This window comes from Leguminivora glycinivorella, chromosome 13 (assembly GCF_023078275.1).
Source record: "Leguminivora glycinivorella isolate SPB_JAAS2020 chromosome 13, LegGlyc_1.1, whole genome shotgun sequence".
In the NCBI taxonomy this organism is placed as follows: domain Eukaryota; kingdom Metazoa; phylum Arthropoda; class Insecta; order Lepidoptera; family Tortricidae; genus Leguminivora; species Leguminivora glycinivorella.
This window is the reverse complement of record NC_062983.1, coordinates 13,588,049-13,613,381: the sequence shown is the minus strand read 5'-3', so window position 1 is coordinate 13,613,381 and position 25,333 is coordinate 13,588,049. Positions and strand designations below refer to the sequence as shown.

General features: G+C 38.2%; 2 protein-coding genes across 7 annotated transcripts in view; both read right to left on the bottom strand.

Annotated features, from left to right (window-relative positions):
• LOC125232842 (putative transmembrane protein INAFM2) overlaps positions 1-2,352 on the bottom strand; it is a 39,311-nt gene extending 36,959 nt beyond the window's left edge. Inside the window, exon 1 of the mRNA XM_048138633.1 lies at positions 1,922-2,352. Coding sequence (XP_047994590.1) covers positions 1,922-2,210 — 289 coding nt within the window. The 5' untranslated portion in view covers positions 2,211-2,352. The remainder of the gene's footprint in view (positions 1-1,921) is intronic.
• An 8,784-nt stretch (positions 2,353-11,136) lies between these two features.
• Positions 11,137-22,566, bottom strand: LOC125232614 (4-coumarate--CoA ligase 1-like). Of its 6 annotated transcripts, none has more exons than XM_048138350.1 (11): positions 22,074-22,563; positions 21,827-21,955; positions 15,922-16,057; positions 15,407-15,614; positions 14,631-14,952; positions 14,070-14,238; positions 13,289-13,434; positions 12,814-12,949; positions 12,165-12,392; positions 11,784-11,954; positions 11,137-11,316 (listed from the first exon to the last, which is right to left on the bottom strand). In XM_048138350.1, exons 2-11 carry the CDS (start codon positions 21,829-21,831, stop codon positions 11,191-11,193), a joined length of 1,647 nt encoding a protein of 548 aa, XP_047994307.1. In that variant the 5' UTR covers positions 21,832-21,955; positions 22,074-22,563; the 3' UTR covers positions 11,137-11,190. The 6 variants fall into 6 exon arrangements, with proteins under 6 accessions (XP_047994307.1, XP_047994308.1, XP_047994312.1 ...); XM_048138351.1 differs by having other exon boundaries at positions 22,157-22,563; XM_048138355.1 differs by lacking the exon at positions 11,784-11,954 and having other exon boundaries at positions 22,074-22,566.
• Between the last annotated feature and the right edge of the window lie 2,767 nt (positions 22,567-25,333).

The following is a 25,333-nucleotide window of genomic DNA, read 5'->3' as shown; positions in this document are numbered from 1 at the left end:
TCCTAGTTATTCGCTCATAAAATCTAAAAATAACCGGCGCCAAGATAAATCGTTGATTAACTACCATCGTAAATATAATAAATATTCTGCATTTCATACTATCTGAGTACAAGGTAGGTAGGTACTTACGTAAACTAGACTATGTTTGTATTGTTTGTTTTGTTTAATACCGATTCAAATAAACGTCGAGTCTTTGAATCTAATTCCTTTTCACATCATCATTTCGGAAAGGAGTCTTTTCTTCCCGAGGGAGGAAGCAGAGTCCCACTTTTCTTCCCTGCTGGGGTAGGCTTAAAGTGACATTTTTCTGGGACAGTATTTATATTTTTTTGCAATGATTTTTTTTTGTTACAATAAATTTTAAACTTTAAGGTAGCACATTTTCACATAGCTGATGTGAAAAACAGCATAATTCATATGGTAACAAAATTATTTTCTCCTTATACTTTACCTCCTCGTTTAGGAATTTCAGGATTCAATAAACACCTCTGCCGACTGACATCACTCGGAAACTCGGAATCCGTTTTCCGCGAGGAAAGTAATTACCTATTAGGTACGAAAAGGCCTACATAATAAAATGTATTTACACATATCATGTTACTTACCACATTCGTGAATTTCTGTTTTGCCCTATGGTTGATTTTTTTGCTGTTTTATAGAGTTTAATAGTTATTTGTTTTACAAGGGGGAAAAGTTGTTATTTTACCGCACGTGACCCTGACCCGAACAAGCGAAAGATTCCAATATTGAACCGCAAGCGTAGCGAGTGGTCTGTATTGTCTATGTCATATCTTCTACATAGTCATATAGTTAAATAATACGATTGTTGCCCTCTAGGCTGAAGATAAGTTTAGGTTACTATTAAACACACATTGTTACAGCACTATTAGGACCATGATTGAAATAATTAAGTGACGATGGACGTTAGGTAGAGTCGGACTAAGCATTTTTACAAAAGCATTTTGACAAATTGTAGCAATACACACAATGCATGACAATGTCATGACAATATTATTGTTCACATGACAGTAGGTATGTCAAATTTCTATGAAAATAAATTTTGCAAATTGCATAATAGATTGAATTTCGTCACTACTTTGAAAAAAACTTGTATCTTCGTCTGTCAATGAAAAGAAAATTGTAGTAAGTATGTATGGAATGCATACAGACTTACTGCGTTTTAACTTTAAGGAGCAACGTGAGATACGAGATTTTTCAAAGTAGTGACGATTTGTATTTTCATTTCTGACCTAGTTCTGTCCCATCACCCGCCCTGCCCATACCTACCTATTTTCTTTGGATTTTGCAATGATTGCAGTTACCGTACTTATTTGACATTGTGCGATAAGTTTGAAAAAAAAATTGTATAATAAAATAGAGCATAAACGTATTAAACATGTAGGTAGTTAATAATAATTTAGCTGGTAAATACTGAATCCGAGCTAAAACTTCTTTTTCTTTTTTATATTAGGTGCCTAAGATACTATTTAATATACCTATTAGTAATAAGTATAGGTACTTTTCTTAGATGTTGTTTTTGTTGAATAAGTGTAATTGTATTCTTTAACGAATCTTGTACCTATTCAGAAAAAAATATATTTATTAATATTCACATTAAAAAACCCTACTTTAAAAAATCTGATTGTTACGATCTTTATAGATACTTTACTTCTAGGTATTTTCAGTATTTCGTGCTAAATTTAGAATAAGCCATATTATTTATTAGGACTTAATGACATTTAATTGCCCGTGCTAATCTAATTTATTGCTTATCAGTAGCGGGCGGACGTCACTGTATGTAACTCGATTTCCATCGGCTTGCCTCTTCCGGATAGTTCACTTTTTGTACAACTACTTAATGAAGATTCTGCTGCCAATAAAAAAAATAACTTATTGTGTCGACACTGATGGATTTACCTACCATGGACATCGTGGTACGGCGGGTTCGTTGCCCCGAGGTCCGGTCCAGCGCGCCGCGCGGCCAGCTCGCCCTCGCCGGTGCCGTTGAGCGGCGGCAGCTCCGGGCTCTTCCACACGCACACGTAGTACACAGACAGCAGGATGGCCGCCAGCGACACCGACAGCAGGTACGCCAGCACCGTCAGCACGCGCACCACCTTGCTCACGGACTTCGGCTCGTACGGCTCCCGGAGCGGCGCGCCGGGCTCCTCCGACGCGCTTTCCTCTTCCCCCTGAGCACACACCGACATCACCGCTACATTTTTTATAAGTACTTATTCTATATATTTGTATAGGTACAACATATGTGTAACACCCGTTCGCGGTCGGGAGCGCGGCGAGAGTGGCTCCCGTCCAGCGACTGCTGTTCCCGCTCTAAGCCGATCAACTACACGCGTCACGGATTTACGAATGTTCGACGCGTCACCGATACTCGCTGTACGTGTAGACGTGCCTACAGGAGAATTGACGAATTCATTCATAGACAATAAAAATAGCACACTCGGATCTTGTTATTTCGGGGAATAAGATAGGAATGAGAAAACGTTTCATTGGCGAACAAGTTTCAAGATATGAATGGTTACATTGGTTTCATGACCTTTGATACTCTTTTAAGCCCAAAGAAAAAACTACTAAGTAAGTAACTTTAATTCATAAGAATTAAAAAAAAAAGCGTTTCTGTTTCATTTAAAAATCTCGAAGTTAGGTTTCAAAGTTTTCTCCCTTTTTTCGGTAAGTACCTAAAATTATAATCATGCTTCATGTGATGTATGCCTAACGTTGATTAAGTTAGAGTTTCGCCGCGAAAATAACAATAACGGCACCCCAAAGTATAAACTTTCGTGATGTCTGCCTGTCACATATTTTAATTAAATTGGAATAAATGGGCAATTTGTATGCCGCTACTTAGTTTAAAAGTTAACATTAAATAATAAAAAAAAGTGAAAGTACCTATAGTCCGAGATCATTGTGTGAGTGTTCAACTAGCAAGAATTTCCTATTACTAAATTTATCTTAGAATGAGTTAGTACCTACACATCCCTACTACATCATAAGTACAACCTAATTTCGCGAAATAAGTAGCGCCCTTGACTAAGGGGATCAATTCCCCAAAAGCTTGGTTTAACAGCCGATTACGAGTAAGTCTTCCTCTAATTTCCATTCTTACTCGGTACATCCCTTCAATAGAACCAGTGTAAGCATGATGATATCCAACAAGTAGTTGTTGCATAATTCGAGGTTCTACTTATACTAGTTCGCCAGTGAAGATGCGTTAGCAGAACAAAAATAATAGCAGTGCCTCATAACCCACTTACGTAGTTAACACAAAACCCACGTTAATGTCATTGGGCGAAATACAAATTGGATGTTGAACTAAGGCTTATACAAATGGGATTAATCTCATACCTATGCATTTCAATGTGTTACATTATCTCCCTGATGAAATTTCGAAACCAGCACCTATGCTACAATGTTAGGTAAATCACGAGGAAATGATTCATGTGTTCATATATATACGTACCTATTGTATGAAATAAAACTTAAGGACATGAAATGTAAGTAGTTTGATTTGGAATCTTGAGCGCTACACCTACTTTAGGAAATTGTGATGTAAGTAATATCTTCAATCAAGTCAATCGATCAATTATTAAACTTTTAGAGGTATTTTTCTTTTGTAGGTCTGGTTATGGGGCGTCCATTAATCACGTCAATGGAAAAATCACCAAATATCACCATGGGGGGCGGGGGGGTCAGGAACATATCACTTGTATTGTAGTGAACAAAAAATCACATTTCTGGGCCTATGAAGAAGATGTCCCGATTCCTGAGGTCTGTAAAATGTCAAACTCCTCTACAAAATGCGGGAGTGTACAGGCTAGACTGTGAGTGCGGCCTGTCATATGTGGGACAGACGAAACGAAGTATTTCCACACGGGTGAAGGAACACATAGCGGATGTCAAGCACCGTCGGCAAAGGTCTGCAGTCTCTGAACATGTCATGGATAAAGTCAATCATGCTATAAAGTTTGACAGGCCTCTGGTTCTTGCTAAGGAGAAGCGGTATATACCCAGAATGTTGCGCGAGGCCATTGAGATCAAGAAACATCCAAACTTTAATATCTTAGAGAAGATGGCTTTACTTTACCACCGGCTTGGGATCCAGTAGTACATCTGATAATGGAACAAGCACGACGAAGGCTCTGAGGCATTTGTGTTGTATGGTGTTGGACATTTGCAGTTTGTTTTTTGTCCATTTTGTGTAGATTAATTGATTAATTGTTGTTTAACATAGTAATAGTAAATTTTTTGAATATTGTATAACTAGCTTTATTAATAGTGTGTGAACCATGCCTTAATAGTTATTTGTTATACAAGGGGCCAAAGTTGTATTTTAACGCCGAGTGTGGAATTGAAAGACGCGAGCAAGTGAAAGGATTCTATAGTTGAACCACGAGCGAAGCGAGTGATTCGAGAATAGAATCCTGAACTTGCGAGTTTTTTAACACACGAGAAATAAAATACAATTGCACCCGAGTGTAACACAAAACTTTTCCCCTCACTATAGCGAGGAAACTACAACGCAAAAAATGCGTTTATCACTGCTTCTAGTAGTTCCGCAGGTGGTAAATCATCTTTATTACTAGATTCACCTACGTTTATCAATTTTAAAGCAGTTAATTTGACTTTATTCAAGGTCAAATTACTTTACCCACTAGTGTATAAAATTCGTTTTTACCCGCTGGTATTAAAGGACAAAACACGTGTTTCCGAGCTAGTGAGGGGAAAAAATCTATATTATTTGTGGTCATGGTTCGTTAATATTTCTTGTATGTGAGTAGCTTTTGCACATTGTAATTTTTCCTCAGTCACCCGTTGACCACGAATGCTGTAAAGTGATCGAAACGTCGGGATGAATTGTAAATTCATTATACGCGATTTAATCCGTTTCTATAGTTTTATTTCATGAGTAACTATCGCAGACAATATTACTTAAAAATTTATTAAAAATATAGGGGCGAAGGTATAATTCCCATAGAAAATTTGAATTTCGCGCCATTTTTAGTGTCAAGATTTGTATGATTCGTTGATTTATGTATTCGAAAAATGTTTACTTAAATTAGCAAAAAATTACGTCATATTGGCTGGGGGGGAGGGGGTCCTGAAAAATAACCAAAGATCACCACGGGGTGGGGGGGGGGGGTCTAAAATAAGCCAAAAACGTATGACGTGATTAATGGACGCCCCCTTAGTGCTTACTTGATTTATTCATCCAGATTTTACATTATTTATTTGCAGACTATATTTATTTTTCATCTGTTTACTATATGTATTTATTTTGTCTGTCGCATTACTATTTTCCAAAACACATACTGTAAGGCACTTGCCGAGTCGAGGGAACGTAGGCACTAGGGTGGAGCGAAAATAGTTATTTGTTATACAAGGGGGCAAAGTTGTATTTTAACGCCGAGTGTGGAATTGAAAAACGAGCAAGTGAAAGGATTCTATAGTTGAACCACGAGCGAAGCGAGTGGTTCGAGAATAGAATCCTGAACTTGCGAGTTTTTTAACACACGAGAAGTAAAATACATTTGCACCCGAGTGTAACACAAAACTTTTCCCCTCACTATAGCGAGGAAACTACAACGCAAAAGATGCGTTTATCACCGCTTCCAGTAGTTCCACAGGTGGTAAATCATCTTTATTACTAGATTCACCTACTTTAACCAATTTTAAAGCAGTTAATTTGACTTTATTCAAGGTCAAATTACTTTACCCACTAGTGGATAAAATGCGTTTTTACCCGTTGCTATTAAAGGACAAAACACGTGTTTCCGAGCTAGTGAGGGGAAAAACACTTTTCTGGAATTAGCAAACCTAATAGTTATCAATCAATGACCCTTAGTCTATGAAGCCTTTATACGATTTTTCAGCTTTTTAAATCAACATCTTCAGCCTCCAGATTAGGTTTGAAATTATGAAAATCTCATACAAACCTGAAAATTCAACTTTCAGATAAAAAATGTTTTTCGACAGTATTATGTTCAGTATACATTATTGATACATATTATCACAAGAAACTACTAAGAGTTGCGAAAATTGCGTTAAAAATCGCCAATTTTCAGTATTTTAGCGGCTATTTTGGCCAATGTACTGAAACTAGGCAAATTTTGGCGATTTTTGACGCTATTTTCGCAACTTTTAGTAGTTTGATGATTAATGATATGTATCAAAAACATATAGTAAACATAATACTGCCGAAATTTATTTTTTATCTGAAAGTTGAATTTTCAGGTTTGTATGAGATTTTCAAAATTCCAAACCTGATGCGGAGGCTGAAGATGTTGATTTAAAAAGCTGAAAATTCGTACAAAGATTTCATAGACTAAGGGGTCATTGATTGATAACTATTAGGTTTGCTAATTCCAGTAAAGTGTATTTTCGCTCCACCCTAGTAGGCACTAACTCTGATAGATAAATAAATAACAAATTAGTTAGCACAAGTAATATAAGTACCGACTCGGTACTCAAAAAAAATCTTGGGCGCTCTGATATTTCTGATGGTGACTGTACCTAATGTTACGGAATCTGTACGGCGGCGCGAGTCCCGATTATTCATACTTTAGAATTGATATGAGTTAGGATTAGGACGGTTGAGAGTTCAGGCAGGCAAGCAGCACAGGCAGGCACAGTCACAGTCAGGGCGTTTTCACATTATCCGATCCGATATCGGATGTCGGACCGATATCCCATACATTACAGACGCCATCTTGGATTTTTTCTATCGAAATCCTTCCGACATCCGATATCGGATCGGATAATGTGAAAACGGTCTCAGGCAGCACTTACAAATAGTGACACAGCACTTACAAAAATGACGACCGGTCTGGCGCAATCGGTAGTGACCCTGCCTGCTACGCCGCGGTCCCGGGTTCGAATCCCGGTAAGGTCATTTATTTGTGTGCTGAGCACAGATATTTGTTCCTGAGTCATGGATGTTTTCTATGTATATAAGTATTTATATATTATATATATCGTTGTCTGAGTACCCACAACACAAGCCTTCTTGAGCTTACCGTGGGCCTCAGTCAATCTGTGTAAGAATGTCCTATAATATTTATTTATTTATTATTTATTTTAAATAGTGCGATAGGGACGGCCTGATGTTTTATCATTTATCGCGCGACCATGCTTATACGCCAGGTTTAACGTTAGATACACAGGTTAGATATAATTTTCTGGCCGGCTTTTATATACTCGTTGTATATACTGCGTTCAAGCGACTATTAATTTTCGAATACTTATATTGTGATAGAGTCCCGTCCCTTGTGTGACGTGAGCCCCGGAGTTGTCCATTAGGGATAATTGGATCGGTTCGCGATATTGTAGGGACACGCCGGCCGCTCTAAGCGGACAGGGCGCTTATTCTCAATTTCGCGCATCAAAGCGTTTTTTAATAAAACTTAGTTTACGACGGTTCGATAAAAATATCACCGAGGGAATCTTTCAGCATCTGATTGCTCGACGGCTTGGTTGGACATGGACACACACCACAGTAGGCACTTTTGAAAACAACAAATTCCAATTTTTGGAGGGTGGCAAAACTAGTAAAAAGAAAGTTTGGATTGAAATCTCCAGACAGAAACAAACGAACTCTACTACTGAACTTACTGATTGATTGATCTCTCCGTCAAAATAGATCACAAGATTCACAAGTTGTGGTAGTTTCAGTACCTACTGTGAGTGCGAGTGATTCCTATTTGTAGAACTAAATACCTAAGAATTTTAGGTACATCAGAACAATCACAATAGCAAAACTACTTCTACTTCTACTTACCTACGTCGCACTTTTAATGGACAGTCGTTAGTAAAGTTTTACAAAGTAAGAAGAAACTTTGTGAAGACAGATATTACAATCAGAAAAAAGACGCCAATAGGTACTGATGGTGCATTTGTTTCGTTCTTAATAAATAAATATTGGGATCGTGCGCGACGACACGCCACGTGACAGGTGACCATTATGGACAATATTGTCGCCGCTGACAAGCGAGAAGTAAGTAAACATTGTGAAAAAATTAATGAAATCTTGTGTTATTTTACTATATTAGACAATTTTGGACGATGGTGGTTACAACATTATCGCCAATAACATTAAAATTGTTGTTTTCAGTGAGAAATTAACAAACTGGTGACTAAAACGGGGTTTCGTGCCATCGCTCACGAAATCATCTTCCAACCTAAGACGATGAATAAAGACAAGAAATTGGTGCTAGCTGGGCATTTTCTAGAGATTGAAGACTTTTTTCCACCATTTGTATTGTACCTATGTGCAATAAAGTATAAATAAATCATTGACTTTTGAAATTGTTGATCAGTTCACTGCTATGCTATGTCATTTTCATAGGCTAACTATAGGTATTATAAATATCATTTACAGGGTACAGGGTTTATTGTAAAATAAAAACAAACTAGCTATTATAACTTTTAATTATAGTATACATTACAAAAACTTGTTTCATTTACTTGAAAATATTGGAGGTTTAGCAGATATCACATCAAATATGTAATCATCAATGCGATGAAATAAGTTCTCAGGAATTTTATTTAAAACGTGATAAGCCTTCAGCGGATGGACTACTTCTGCTTTTATTGTTCTCGTGCTCCTTCGTCCGATTGAAACCTCGATATTTACGCATTTTCGTCAATCCGTTTCGATTTGTACACAGGAGCACACTTAAGGAAACAAATAAAATGATTTTGGAACATAACTGGGATTGGCTTCCACGTCGGCTTTTCTACCTCCAATAAAATTTGCACTATAAATTCACCGTAAATTCAATTCAATACTTGTATCAAAAGATTACACACTTTTAAGTAATACTTCAGAGGTTGGACGACACTTTTCTTCTTACGGCAACTATTCACTTAAACGGTGGTTTCGTTTCCGCCACGGTCTTGGAAATAGCTAAAATTTAGTCGATATTTTTCTTAAAGTTATTACAATTCACCATAACAAATTTTACAAGGCCCATATTAAATTTATCTCAAAAACGATATGAAAATGTTCACACTTCACTTCACTTTTTAGTCTATGGCTACCGCGCAGTTAAGCACAATTCTGCCAAAAACGAGTATCGAACTTCACACGGCATGAGGATAGAAAATAAACATAGAGCAAAAAGATAGACTGGGTAATACCTGCAGAACAATATAAGAAAATGACAAACAAAAATTACTTATTCTAAACAAACATTCTTTTGATTATTATATTATTATAATTTAATACAAAAACAAACATTTATGTTCAACACTAAGTAAAAAAGGTGCCTTTTAAAGGACAATATTGTTTTTTGACATAAATTTACTTATAGCATACACCACTTTATTATTACTAGTTAGGTACAACAATGAAGACATATTAGTAGGTAAAGGTACATTAATATTTGGAAGGTAGGAATAAAGATCAGGAGATTTGTTGTTTAGCGGACAGTTAAAGAAAATATGATCAATATTACCAACTTCAGTACCACAGTCGCATATAGGAGAATCTTTCATTTTAAAACTATGTAATTGCTCGGACGAACAAACACGACCTAATCTGAGTCTAATAATAATGCTAGTGTGTCTTTTAGAAAGAGATCTATTTTTGAAAAACCATGGACGGGATGGGATAGATGGCTGAATTTCAGAAAAGAAGCATTTCTTAGCACGGGTCCATCGGGTAGCCCATTTTTTCTTCATGAACTCGAAGGGGATGTTCAGGATATCAGGCGAATATATTTTAAAAAAGGAGTCATCCCCATCAAGAACAGCTTCTTTGGCGGCTATGTCCGCCTTCTCATTACCTACTATGCCCGAGTGACTAGGGATCCAAACAAATACTATCTCTAAGCCAGCAGAATGGCATTCAAAAATTTTGTTTTTTAGTTGACAAATAAGATAGCTACGTGCGAAATTCTTGAAAGGGCGTAACATAATAGACTGAATTGCACTGAGACAGTCAGAAAAAATTACGCATTTTGGCAACTTATGGACAAAGATATATTCTAGAGCTTTTAAGAGGGCCAAGCATTCACCAGAAAATACTGACGCTTCAGGAGGAAGTTTAAATTTTGCTAAGATATCCGAGTTTGATATGAGAAAAGCTGCCCCTACACAACCCTGATCCGATAATTTAGATGCATCAGTAAAAAAGAGCCGATGACCTGAATAGTATGAGTGAACAAACTTAGAGAAAGTCGAATTAGCAGAAGGAGACCCTTTATCGATATGAAAATGTTTACTGCAATATGGATTTGACAGCGTAAGTCAGCGACTAAGATGTCAATTTTGGCCGTAGTGAGCGCTGTGATCGTTTTAGCTACCCCCTCCACCCGCTTTGCACCCTGCCAATAGAATAGGTGCCTTGTGTGTAGACAATCAATCATGCTCAACTGGTGGACAGAGGGCAACCGTCGCCATGGGACTTCTAATGGCAATTAACTTATCATGTACGAGTACCTATACCATATCGAATCCCTATCTATATTCTACCTAAAGCTTGTTACTTACGTAAACGGGGATCTTCGAGGAACTTAATATCGAACACAGGATTACATAATCAGATGTTTCCTTTTTTAACCCCCGACGCAAAAACAAAGGGGTGTTATAAGTTTGACGTGTCTGTCTGTCTGTCCGTCTGTCTGTCTGTTTGTCTGTCTGTGTGTGTGTCTGTCTGTGGCATCATAGCTCCCGAACGGATGAACCGATTTAGATTTAGTTTTTTTGTCTGAAAGCTGAGTTAGTCGGGAGTGTTCTTAGCCATGTTTCATGAAAATCGGTCCACTAGGTCGCGGTCGGGGGTTTTTCAAAATTTTAATTTTGTGGTTAGGTTATTCAGTAGAAATATCATTACATTATTAGCTTGCGAATAGGAATAACAGCTTGCCTGGTCTAATACACCCTGCCTGGTAAGTGTATTTATTTGTGTGATTACTGATTTCGTTATTGAGTCATGGGTGTTTGCTATTTATTTTTTAAGTACCTTATCAATCAATCAATCGTCATGCACATGTCGTTGTTTAAGTTACCTACCCCACCTACAATACAATACAAGCCTACCCTTGTCCTACCCAAACAATGCAAGCTGACCCAAACTTATTCAAATTCTGTCCAAATTAAGTGAATAAAAAAAATTACTTTGAGTCTATATTTTATTAAACATTGTAAAAAAAAATGCCAATTCTTACAAATCTACAGTTTGCTCGCGCGCATCTCTTTCAGCTTCTGCTTCAGAACGCGGCGAAGAATTTTCCCGGATGGGTTCTTTGGGATCTCGGTCACGAATATAACTCCGTGAAGTCGTTTCGTCGGGGACAGCTGAAAAGAGTGAAAGTGAGTGAGTGGGTGATCTTACTGGAAGTCAACCTTAGCATTTTCGACAATCTTTATTTAGTATTCAGCCAAGTGAGAGAGAATTCCCCAGAGTCCTGTAATTAGGTATTTTGCGACTTTAAAATACCTAAAGGTATCGCTGAGCCATATACCACTAAAATCTTGCAAGAGTTGCAAGGAAGCAAAGCAACTAAGTATACAAAAATAATCTGTTAGTTATGTATCCATATGTTCGTATACGAGTCCGAACAGATGGATTACTTAGAGGTAATTAGTACCTTTGAATTTTGTGAACTCATCAGGGAGCGCTGTAGTCCTGATTCTGCAGGCTAAGAATAGATGAAATGTCCGTCCCTGCAGATCCCAGCCCAGCCTACATGCCGCTTAGATCTTGATACACCCGATGGTTAGCATCAGCATCTCTTTACTTCGTCTAGGAGTGTTAGTATTACCCGACTAGCTGTGAACTCCAACAGCTCGGCTTCTATGGGTGTGGTCCCAGGCCGGGTCACCACGAAAGCGAAGGGCAGCTCGCCGGCGGCCACATCCGGGGCCCCCACCACACCGCACTCGGCTACTCCGGGATGTTGCAGTAACACGCGCTCTACCTCTGCAGGAGCTACCTGCAACCCGTACATTGTTCACGGGAAATTAATTTATCTACTAACTTCAAGCAAGCATGGTCGCGTGATAAACGATATGACGTCAGACCGTCCTTTTCGCACTATTTGTAAGTGCGATAGGGATGCGCCGATGCGATAAAGTTCATCCAACTAAGTGTGGTACGCCCGCAGGACCCTTCCATCTCAATCGGTCTAAACACTAAAACTCACCTGGAAACCTTTATATTTGATAATCTCCTTCAATCTGTCGACTATAAACAGGAATCCTTGTTCGTCGTAATAGCCGATATCTCCTGTCTTCAGATACCCCTCGTCGTCCATGACGTCACGGGTGGCAGCCTCGTTGCCTGCGTATCCTTTCATCACGATGGGGCCTTTGATGCATACCTCGCCTTGCTGGTTGGGACCGAGCTTTTTACGAGTTTCGATGTCCACTACCTGTATGAATGTCAAGGTTAGTAAAGTTCTGCTAGATAATGCCTTTATAAAGTTTAAACCGCTCCCCAGTGAGTCTCAGTGGCCGCGTTAGGCATGGACACCTGTCTAATAACTAACTGTATCCTAAGTCCCGCACGGTTCCCTTACAACTTTAGTAAAGACCTCGAGGTCACATGACACTAGTTCTCCCACGAAGTCACCTCGCTAATTATCCAGGAATTTATATTCCTGGTCTTGGTCTTATGACCAAGGATTCATTATCTTAGTCCCCTTCCCGGAAGCCGGCAGCCGCCATTACCGAGCCGCAGAGTGGCCGCCTTGATCTCATCCCGCGTATCTATCGCACGGGTCTCATGACACTGGTTATTCCACGAAATCGAGTCACCAATAATCCAGGAATACTCGACCTAGGATTAATTACCTTAGTCCGGACGCCCGGAAGCGGCCGGCCGCCGCTGCCGACCCGCTGAGTGGCCGCGTCGATCTCATCTCGCGTCGCCGCTAACGACGTTTCCGTCATGCCGTACGCTTGAAATATTCCGGTGCAATTTGGTAATCTAAAGAGCAATCAAATTGGATTTTTTTTATTATGAAACTGTCATTAAATATTGACATTTTATTGTTCAAAATTGTTTAACGACCTCTTAACCTAGTAACTCTGACTACCAACCAAGTCAAAGGTTTTTCTTTGACTCCCAGACCTGGACCCAGCCTGGGGCCTGGAACCGAGTGCTCCTGGAACTAGGCTTTTCGCGGTTATGTCAAACAGAGGGATTAACTTGAACCTTCGTCTTATTTATTCTATCGCTCGAATATACGAAATCTATATAGTTGCAGATCGTAACAAAAATTCAATGGTCGCGTTAGGCCCTTCTGTGAATACGCCTATAACTTACCGCTTTAAAGCTCCCAGGATGGTCTCCTTGCTAAGGGGCGCTGCAGAGCACCACACCACGCTCACTGACGACAGGTCGTATTTCTCCACCACTGGCGATTTCGCCAGCAAGAGAACTATTGGCGGGACTGTTAGTAGAACTTGTATCTGGAAAGTGGACACATGCAATAAGACTAGCTTAGGAAGATTCTGAAAGGACTAAACTCTTAAGGGCCTAGCTCCGCTCGGCTAGCTATTAACTATTTTTTCTACTCCCGAACTGTTATTCGTGGTCGTGCATAGATCTTTAAAGTCCTACTTACATAAAAGTCCCCAAAACCAGCGTCCGCCGGCATCCCGCGCATGCGCGCAGTAACGAAAAAATTGAAAACGAATTGTTTGGCTCTGTAACCATGGCAACGCATTGTTATAACGATACTGCGCGCGTGCGCGGGATGACTTTGGGGTCAAAATACAGGAAACAGTGTGAATTTTACGAAAGTTATTCTAGAAAACTATTAAAAACTAAGTGCATGGTCGTAGAAAAAGTATTGTACCTATGTAACGGTGTTTAACTGAGTCATTAAATACTCGTGGCGTCTTTATTAACAATTTTCGGCTTCACGACAAATTATTACCCACGCCACTCGTCTTTTTTGACCTCCTTTAAACGCCGTTGCATAAAATACAATTTTTTACGCGAGCGCCCGCAGCTCAGAATTGTCATCGGAGGGGATTGAATGAAAGTACCTACATGCTAATTGTGAATTTAGTCGGCTCTAATATTCATATTACATATTCACCTTGTACTTTTGGATAGCTCCTAAATACTTTTCAGCATTGAATCCTTGTAAGAAAACTAGCTTCTTTTTAACGGCTATGTAATTGATTGTGGTTAAGAGTCCATAGCCGTGATACCACGGCACCACTGTCAGCATTCGTGTGTAGGCGTCTTGATCGATGTTTGAGTTACTGAAAGCAAACCAAATTTGACCCTAATAGAAGATGTTAATGACGATTTTCAAGGCTTTAGTTTTTTCAAATTGACGTCATTATACTTCACCTATTTTGCGTGAAAATAATTTGATCAATAACTTTTTAAAAACCCGTGCGATGCCCGGGTCATATTATTGGAAACTGAATGGAAACAAATTGCTTTTATGTAAATTACGCCCTATTAATCTAACCCGAGACTTTGTATGCATGAGATCTCACAATATGACACATATCTCTTCGGGAATAGTCTTATACGTTCTCGTAGATTAAACACATCACATCCCACGCGACCTTCAATGTTGAGGGCCTACACGACCTACAGCAAACAAATCGAACGAAAGAAAAGCAACGATTGTTAAATTACCTACCTATAATGCATTGCGCTGTACAATATGTTCAAGTGTGTCAGCATGACTCCTTTTGGTAAGCCTGTCGTACCCGACGAGTACAATATCACCAACACGTCTGACCAGCCCTGGACATCTGCCGGTGAATATTCCTCCACATTCACTTCTCCCTCCATTAAACTACTCAACAGCACAGTACCAGGCTTTAGTGGTGTATCGTCAAATTGCACTATCTTCTTTACAAATGGTAGTCTTCTCAAGGTATTTAGATTTATTTTTAGAGCCGATTGGGACCCGATTACGATATTTGGCTTAGCAATGTTCAGCACGTGCGACATTTCGTCTGAAAATTGAAACACATAAATAATTATAATTCGAGTATTTACAGTCCTTAGATAAAGAGCGTCCCTGGGAATTTGAATTATCAGTCCGTCTCTTATTCAAAAGAAAACTCTTAAAGGTTAAAAAGTCCAAGGTTTCTTTGGGCTCGTAGTGTTCGTACCTCTGTACGAGTTCAAGATTTTCCCATATTTCATTCGTAAGTAAAAGTTTTTCAAAGAGTAAACATCAGACAAGCTGCACGAAACGACACAACGTAAAGAGGGCGGGTCGTAAATTTTAGGTTCCTCGTAATATAGTATTAAAAACTATGCGATTTGCTTATAGCTGTTAGGTAGATATAATATAGTCCACCGATAGACATAATGTTCAATGAATCAAAAGAGCTCACATGAAACAAAAGTTGGATGTCAATTCGGACATATTTGGGTCAATGGATGTGGTCTAAATGGACTTACCAGGAGTATACTGCAAGTTGACGGCGGTAACGGTGGCTCCGCAGCAAATGACGGCTATGGCAGTGGTGATGTATTCGACCCTGCTCTCACTGCACATGGCGACCACGTCGCCACGCTTTATACCAAATTTCTTAAGCCCTGTGGCTATTTGTACAACGTCTTTTAAAATTTGTTGAAATGTTACCTCTTCGCCAGTATCTCCGTTTACCTGAAAAAGTACGTAGATATAAATATTTGCTTATTTTAGCTCTGACCTGACCACCTCACCTCGCCTTAAGATGTAATGTAAATTACCTTTTAGGCCAGTAAGTACACAGTGGGTTACCAACAGGGTTAGCACATGATCGGCGCGAGAGTATGTCGCCGCGAGATAGACTACTCGTCCTTATGTCATTAACAATACAATTATAAGAAGACGTATGATCTATCTCGTACGTAACTACGTAGCAACATACTCTCGCGGCAATCATGTGTGACAAGCAAAATCTTCTGGATGCCCCAGAAGAGACATTTACCAAAGCAACGCTATCGCCGGTCTTGCAGTGCTCTCGAAGCTTGTCTATCACATACTGCGCGAAGGAGAGATGTCCTGGCACCGCCAATGCAGGCTCACCAACCACCTCATTGTCTATTATCATTTTCTTCAAAATACTGTAAAAAAGTTTTAATATAAGTAATTAGTACTAGGGATGTACCGACACCGACTAATCGCCGACTAGTCGGGAAAGCCGACTATCCGGCCACTTTTGTAGTCGGCGATTAGTCGGCGACTAGTCGGAAAATAGGCCGATTAGTCGGCACTTCATAAGTGATAGAGAAACAGTACAAAAATAAATCAACAGGTGATGTGGTTGTATTATGTACTTACCAATTTGTTGAGGCTTACTTAGTCAAAACAACAAATATCTGTGATTATCACAGAAATAAATGTCCTTCTTAGGACTATCAATTTCATCAGGATCACTAATTCACTACCTACTCTGCCAAACCGGTTGATAAAAATGAAAAATTCTTCTCATAGACCTTTGAATTTGTAAAAAACTAAAAAAATATGAAAAGCGCGAATGAAGGACCAAAAATGACATTCAAAATGTGAATAACTCGGCCACCCCAGTGCCGACTAGTCGGTAGTCGGCCTAGCCGACCAAATCAATAGTCGGTACATCCCTAATTAGTACCACTCCACTTCTAAGTAGTGATCTCAATACCGATATTTGGTAATTTAGATAGGTAATGTAATACCTGTCTCAGTTTCGTTGTTAATGAATATTATGGTATTTAATTTAGCACAGTTGTTCAGATAAGGTAGTCTAATCATAAGTAGTCCGTTTATCGTCGGCATTTTATGGACTGCTCATGCTCATTGTTTACCTCATACAAATATAAGTCTAACAACCAGCATAAGTTTGTATCCCCTTACTCAATATTATTATGAATAGCAAGGTCGACTTATACTGGATATGTACTCCCTTAACATTTTGTTAGCAAACTAATATTATTATCAGGACGTCCACCGCCGCTAGCGCAAGAAAGTCGTGTTATACGTCTCTCCTTTGCTTTTAAATTAATTTAAGTACAAAAAATCAAGTGCCGTACCTAAATTATATCTTATTTTAAAGCCAGTGAACCAGTGAACACAATGCAAAAAACAGTTTTTAAAAAGAGTTAACAGATTTGAAGTTATGTGAAAAAACATTTTAAATAAAAGTAACGTCTTCTGCAATATTCGCGGCGATAAGTCGATGAGTCACACGAAACCGGTACACGCCGCTGCTACCGTTCACTTCGCTGCGGCCGCTGACATACGATCGAGGCGGACACTGACACAGGAGCAAGGGACGTAAGCCTAATAAACCAATCAACCAAGTTCAAAAGCGTGAAATCGGAAGATTTATTCGTCAAAATGAATTGCCTCAGCTGTCACAACCAAATAAGCCAATTAGAAGTACTTATATGCATAGCTTGCAAAGAACCATACCACTACAGGTGCGTCCATATGACATCTGCCTACTATAGAGAACACGCTCATGAGCTTATTGGCTCTTGGCGATGTCCTACATGCAACCAAGGAATTACGCGCAGGAAAACAGACGACAGTACACCTATACGGGCCCCGATACGAGCCCCAGCAACAGTGCAGCTAAATGATACCACAATGTCAGTAGACGAGCTCCTGAATCAAGAAGAATACTCTGAACTTGATGTAACCGAAAATAGAATTCCTCCGTCCAGACCCCTAGCAGCAGCCAGCAAATTACTCTAGAAGAAATTAGTAAATTACTCGATAGCAAACTGGAAAATAATAATAGGACCATATTTGCAGAAATGAAAAAACCTTCCAATTGGCAATAAATAGTACCGTAAATACATTAAAACAGGATGTTGAAGCAAAAATAAACACCATAAATACACAACAAGAGTTCTTAAAAACAGAGATAAATAATGCAACTACCATAATTGAGAAAATACAGAAGGAAAATCTAGAATTAAAACGTGAACTTCTTGAATTAAATGAGAAAATTCAATGTCCAAAAATAAGCAATGAAAAAAACAGTAGAAAAATCGTCTTTTTCGGAATGGATGAGCATAAATATGAAACGGAGACGGAGTTATGCCACCGACTTGATGATGTATTCTACAACTTGCTAAACATAAATATAAACGGTTTCATTGAAGGAGTTTCACGGATAGGAAAAAAAGGATATCGTCGCCCCCTACAAATAGAACTGCTAAGCAAGCGAATGACAAATTACATACTTGAAAATTCCCATTTGTTTAGGAATACGGGATTTGCTGTTTCTATGTTTATGGACAGTACGGAGCTGGATCACAGACGACACCTTAAAACCGAACTCGTGAAAGCTCGCCGGGAAGGACATTACGCTATTATAAGGCAAAATAAACTTTACATAAATGGAAAAGAATTCGTCCCAGAACATAACAGCTATATTGAAAGGGATACTTCCAAACTCGAGATAACAAGGAACAAATCAGACGACACTCAAAAAGCAATAAATAGTGAAACAATACCTACATTGACTCCTCCACCCTACTCAGAAACGAATAACAGCGGCACGCGTAATTCCTTTCGCACATGAATTCAAAATATTGATTCAGAATACGCAAAGCCTTAAAAACAAATGTGATATCATAGAGACATTCCTACGAGATGAAAACGTCGACATAGCCTGTCTATCAGAGACCTGGATCTCATTAATGCAGAAGGATTCGATTTCCATCGACGGGTACGACTTCGCGGCATCTTACTACCGTCAACATCACCAAGGCGGCGGCGTTGCAATACTCACAAAAAAAGACATTAAATTTCGTGAAATACCAGAAATCGCAGAAATGTCGCGGGAGTGTATAGTTGAGTGTTGTGCTGTTGAAATTCCAGAACAAAATATAATTTTAATAAATATGTATCGACCAGATAGGGACATTAATGTATTCTTCGATTGTCTAAATAGCATACTTCAAAAAATTAAACAGAAAGAACAAAAACGAAACATACTTATAGTTGGAGATTTTAATATAAATATGCTTTTAAATAATACCACCACGACAAAACTTTCGGATGAAATGTTAAGTAATAATTTAGTACAAGTCGTAAATGTGCCAACTCGACAAAGTAATAATTCTAGTTCCTGTATAGATCTCGTATTCACCAACACTAAATCTTATTCAATTGAAGTTACGGACCACGGCATATCAGACCATAAAAGTGTTATGTATAAAATTCAAAACATGCAAGTAAAAAAAACCCAAAATAATTTTTACGCCACAAAAAGAATATTTAACGAAAAAAATATGTCATCATTTAGACTAGCATTACGTGAGATCAATTGGAATAACATGTTTTCTCTAAACAATAATATAAATGTTAACTATGATTTATTTCATTGTACGCTACAAACATTATTAAATGAACATGTACCCCAAAAGCGCATTAAATGTTCAACTACAAACCGCACCAAACCATGGCTAACAAAAGGTTTGCGTATATCTTGTAGACATAAAAGGCAACTCAAAGTCTTGGCAAATAAAAATAAAAATGAAGTAGTTCGTAACCATTATAAAAATTATGAAAAGATTCTAAAACGTAGTATAAAAATGTCCAAAAAAATTAATTACGCCAGAGCTATGAATACATCAAAAAATAAAATGAAAACTATGTGGTCCATAATAAATAATATAAAAAAGAAACAGAAGAATAGCGCGTACAAAAACATGTCTCTCAAAACAGCTGTAGGCCTAGCACATGATGGCCGCGGGAGTATGTCGCCGCGAGATAGATGACACGTCTTCTTCTAACTGTATTAATGACATAAGGACGGGTAGTCTATCTCGCGGCGACATACTCTCGCGGCAATCATGTGCTAGGCCTACTGACGCGCTAGTAACATCGCCGGAGCTGATAACTAACGTGTTTAATGAGTACTTCGCGTCGGTCGGCGAGACGGACCTTGGAGCCGGCGCCGATCCGTCGCGCGCGCATTGTGTGCATACCCCCGTTAATAATTCGATATTCATACGACCCGCCACAGAAAGCGAAATAATTAAATTAATAAAGCAGCTCAAAAATAAGTATAGTTCCGGTATGGACGAAATACCACCAGTCCTATTAAAAATATGTACAACAGAGTTAGCGACCCCTCTTACATGGTTAATCAATCAATCATTTAACGAAGGAAAATTCCCAGATGTACTAAAAATCGCAAAAATAAAACCTATTTTAAAACCAGGCGGTGATGCAAAAAACCCTACCCAATATCGTCCGATAGCCCTCTTACCGACCATTTCAAAGATTTTCGAAAAATGTATGATAAATCGTGTTTATAACTTTTTAGAGAAATTTAACATATTAGATAAAAACCAATTTGGATTCAGAAAATATCATTCAACGTCACTAGCGGTTTATAAATATATGCAAAACATTTTTGAGCATATAAACAATAAATCATATAGTGTAGGGCTTCTGTTGGATATGACGAAAGCGTACGATAAAGTATCCCACGAAATATTACTTTATAAACTGTATGGCATGGGAATACGCGGTCTCGCTCATAACTGGTTTAAATCATACCTTCAAAACCGTATGCAATGTGTACAAATAGAATTTTACGACGAAAAATCCGAAGCTATTAAAACAGTTACGTCAAACATGCGAAATATAACCTGTTCTATCCCCCAGGGAAGCGTTTGTGGATGTCTCCTTTTCTTGGCGTATATAAACGACCTGCCAAAAAACATAGACACGAACACGAGCTGCGTTATGTTTGCCGATGATGTTTCTCTTTTGTTTAAATGCAATAATAGTTTAGAATGTAATAATCAGCTTAAAAATATTTTTTTCACGGTAAAAAACTGGCTCAGTGACCACAATTTAGAAATTAATTTGAATAAAACCAAAATTATACAATTTAAACCTGCACAAAAAAAACCTATTGAGTTAAATTTAGAAAGCAATTCGTGTAATATAGAGGAAGTCACAGAATTCAACCTTTTAGGCATAACAATAGACTCCGGAATTAATTGGAAAGGACATATCCAAAAAATTAAAACAAAAATGTCTAGTTTTCTATATGCACTTAGTGTATTAAAAAGAAATACAAATTTTAAATGTGCGTTATCAGCCTACTACTCATATGCGTTCGCGTGGCTCCGCTACGCCGTGGAGCTGTGGGGGGACAGCGCCGAGGCCGATCAGCTGTTCGTGATGCAAAAGAAATGTGTTCGTATCCTAGCTAATATCCGGATCCCGAACAGTTGCCGCCCATACTTTATCCAATACAGGCTGTTAACCCTACCCTGCATTTATATATTACAGGCTGCGCTTTTTGTCCGGGAAAATTCAGATTTATTCGTATTAAAACGAGATAAGGAAAATACTAGACCGCAATACAGGAATAAACTCCTTTTACCAAAAACTAATTTAGAAATGTGTAAAAATAGTCCCCAATATAAATGCATTTTGATATTTAATAAAATTCCTAACGCAATCAAATTAGAACCTAGAAATGAATTATTTAAAAGCAAATTTAAAAAATTACTAATTGATAAATGCTATTACTCGGTTAAGGATTTCCTTAATGACAATAGTTTGGATAGCATACCATAATCTTTCAAATAATATTAGAATATTAAATGAATTGTATTTATTGAATGTAATCAAATTAAATCATTAAATTAATTGTTATTATATAATAATACCTAAAGTTTAGCTTTTAGTCTAGTTTTAAGTTTCTGTTGCATGCCCTTCCAGGGTGTCATGGCCTTACTTGTACCTTATTATGTAACATCCTAATTTTATTGTACATGACTACAACAAATAAAATGAAATGAAATCATGAACACACGTTCCACGTCACACGAGTTTATCAGATAGAGCTAGAGTAAATAAAAAAAACATATTAAGACCTCATCAAATGCGCATAGTTAAGTGTTAAAACCGGTCCATCTTCTTACTATTGCCGCGTGTGTGCAGGTAGGTGGGATAGTTTTTCTGTTACAGATCAAGGAGAGGTGCCTTTATCCATCAGTGAAACACTACAACAGACAGGAAAATGAACAAAAACTCAACTATTCCTATTCCCGATTCTCAAACTACTACATAGCGAATTTCGTCAAAAAAAGCGCAAATATACAAGATGAGGTGGCATGATACCTGTGATGATACGCACGAAACAGTTACAAAAACTGCAGGGTACCTGTACACAACTTTATAAATGGAAAAGGAACCTTACGAACCATCAAAAGTCAATCGCAGGTATGATCTCAATTTATGTTTGTGGATAATTGTCGCAAGCAGGCACACTACAACACACACAAACACAACGCAGCTGCTTGATTGGCCATAATTTGTTTATGAATAGGTATGATAATCTTATCTTCTTATGGCCGGAGAGAATTTTATTATAATCGTTACGATAGATTGAACTTTATGTGTTAAAGAATAATGTCGAATCATAGTGTCATCTAGCGCCACGCCGAGGAGTCATACTACACAGACAAAAGAATTCGACTATTCCACGATAGATGTCCTACCTAATACTAATATGCTCCATCAGCTCCATCTCCTTACACTTGTTCATGCTTCTATTAGTCCAAAGATCAATCGTGTTGTGTTCATGCTTTTAACAATATAAAAAGGGACGGAAAAATTTAAAAATGTAGATTTATAGTCCCATAGAAAAAAATAATTTCGCGCCTTTTTTAGTGACAAGATTTGCTTGACCGTCTATACTAAAGAATATACATAATACTCGTCTATACCCCATACTCCTTTATTTTTGAACGATAAGCAATTCTCAGGCCGTTTTCACTAAAAAAAAAAAACCGGCCAAGAGCGTATCGGGCCACGCTCAGTGTAGGGTTCCGTAGTTTTCCGTATTTTTCTCAAAAACTACTGAACCTATCAGGTTCAAAACAATTTTCCTAGAAAGTCTTTGTAACGTTCTACTTTTGTGATTTTTTTCATATTTTTTAAACATATGGTTCAAAAGTTAGAGGGGGGACGCACTTTTTTTTCCTTTAGGAGAGATTATTTCCGAAAATATTGATATTATCAAAAAACGATCTTAGTAAACCCTTATTCATTTTTAAATACCTATCCAACAATATATCACACGTTGGGGTTGGAATGAAAAAAAATATCAGCCCCCACTTTACATGTTGGGGGGGTACCCTAATAAAACATTTTTTTCCATTTTTTATTTTTGCACTTTGTTGGCGCGATTGATATACATATTGGTACCAAATTTCAACTTTCTAGTGCCGTCGGTTACTGAAATTATCTGCGGACGGACGGACGGACGGACAGACAGACATGGCGAAACTATAAGGGTTCCTTGACTACGGAACCCTAAAAAAACCGGCCAAGTGCGAGTTGTACTCGCGTTGCAAGGGTTCCGTACACTACAAGAAGGGCTTAAGCGCCTCCTTTTTAGTAGGAACTTAAGTCATTTTTGATCTGATATCAATAGAGATTTGGTAACTCCTTGCAGACCTTGCAGCGGCAGTGAGTGAAATTCGTAATTTGAGTTTTTGACGTGATAACGTCTAATAACTCGTTACTACGGGCAGCATGCACGAAAAAGATGACGTCATTGTCCCGTTTCGCAATATAGCTTTAGCGCCATCTATTGGCGCGTGTTGGAACTAAGCGGCTGATCGATGCGCTCGGTATGGTTATAGCGTGTGGCCTGAGTAAAGCACCACAGCTGGGACAGATGGCGCGCCCGTGTGTTGTTCTCGTTAAGCTGAGTTTAGAGTTTTGAGACGCAACTATAGGTAAGAGTGAGTGGCAAATATCTGCATCTCTTTCTAGCATATACTTCTGTCTCAAAACTTGCAGCAATAACTTGCATGTCTAAACTCAGCTTTACAAAATTAATTATTTTAATTTATACGACTTTTTACAGAACATATCCCGTCTGAACTCATCATAGATTTAGAATTATTAAACTAGATTGTGTAGTTAGGTCAAAAAGTGTGTCCACATGAGAGGTCATTGTTTGGGCTGGTGTCCCTCTCGCACTTACTGACAATGTCAACATTATTCAGTGAACGTCGTTTTTAATTATACAAATCTTTGATTTATTGGCATCAAAATAATTACATTGTAATTATTTTCCAATTCTTTGAAATATATCGAAACCCTAGTTTGAATATAACACTAAAATAATATGTATAAGAAGTTATAAAGTCAAGTAATATATATATATATATAAATACTACTATTATGCCCAGCCCAAACAATGCCCTCTCATGTGGACCGTTTTCGATAGTTCAGAATAGCGAAAACGGTCACCTTTTTGTCTCAGTAATAAGGTTCAATTTAGTATGGCAAAAAATGTGATTCCGCTGTCCCCTGTCTTTGGAACTCACTGACAATGACATTTGGGCCGCTAAACATGGTACAATAGGGACTGAGCTCACACTTTTTTGCCATACTAAATTGAACTTTATCACCGGTGCAGAAAGGCGTTCTTGTCAGACTAGTAAAAGTTTTTGGCTTAACAACTCAATCTAGCTTAATATATATAAATCTATGGCATAGAACAACATGTCGGGTCCCTATATATAGGTCTAAGGTTTTATTTGAAAATTGGAATGGTCATACAATGCCAACAATTGTAAGTATTTGCAATATTACTTTCTATTATAGTAAAACATATATTTTTTAAGGATTATAATATATATATACGTATGTTTTTCTAGAAAGAGTGCAGAGCTGCAGAGGAAGTTCTGTAGGCACATTTACAAACGACTGTACGGATATTACCCATATATGTATCCATCTCTATTCGTAACAGGAATGGTTGGTCTTCAAACTCTAGAAACCAGACGGAAACTGCTGCATATTATGCATTACCGCCAACTGTTTCACCATAGAGTAGATGACGCATCCGTGCTTGAGAGAATGGGGCTGCAAGTGTCAAGAGCGAATGTGGTGGTTGGCATGCCGGGCGCGGTGCCGGCGCGGCGGCGGCGGCGCCTGTTCGCGGCGGCCGGCGCACCGCTCGAGCCCGAGCTGCTCTTAACCGCATCATGTTGGAGACAGACGATATTGACATATTTGCTGATAGTGTTGGTGTGTTTTACAGAAAACTCTTAAGGTTCATAGACTCTACACTCCTTAGGTGATTAATGTAATAACCATAGTTTAACTTTTAAGTGTGTTTGCTTTTATTTATGTCAATTTAACATGTACATAATTATATTACCACATAAGTGCTTTGGTGAAATACTGTTAACTTTTGTGTATTTTTAATAAATAAATAAATAAAAAAACGTGAAAAAAGTCCCAGAATCGGGCCCCTTTTGCTATACTCTGACCGCCCCTGTCTATACTACTGTAATGTTTGACGTTATCACGTTAAACTACCGTCCGTAAACCGACTTTACAGACAACCAATTTTTTAT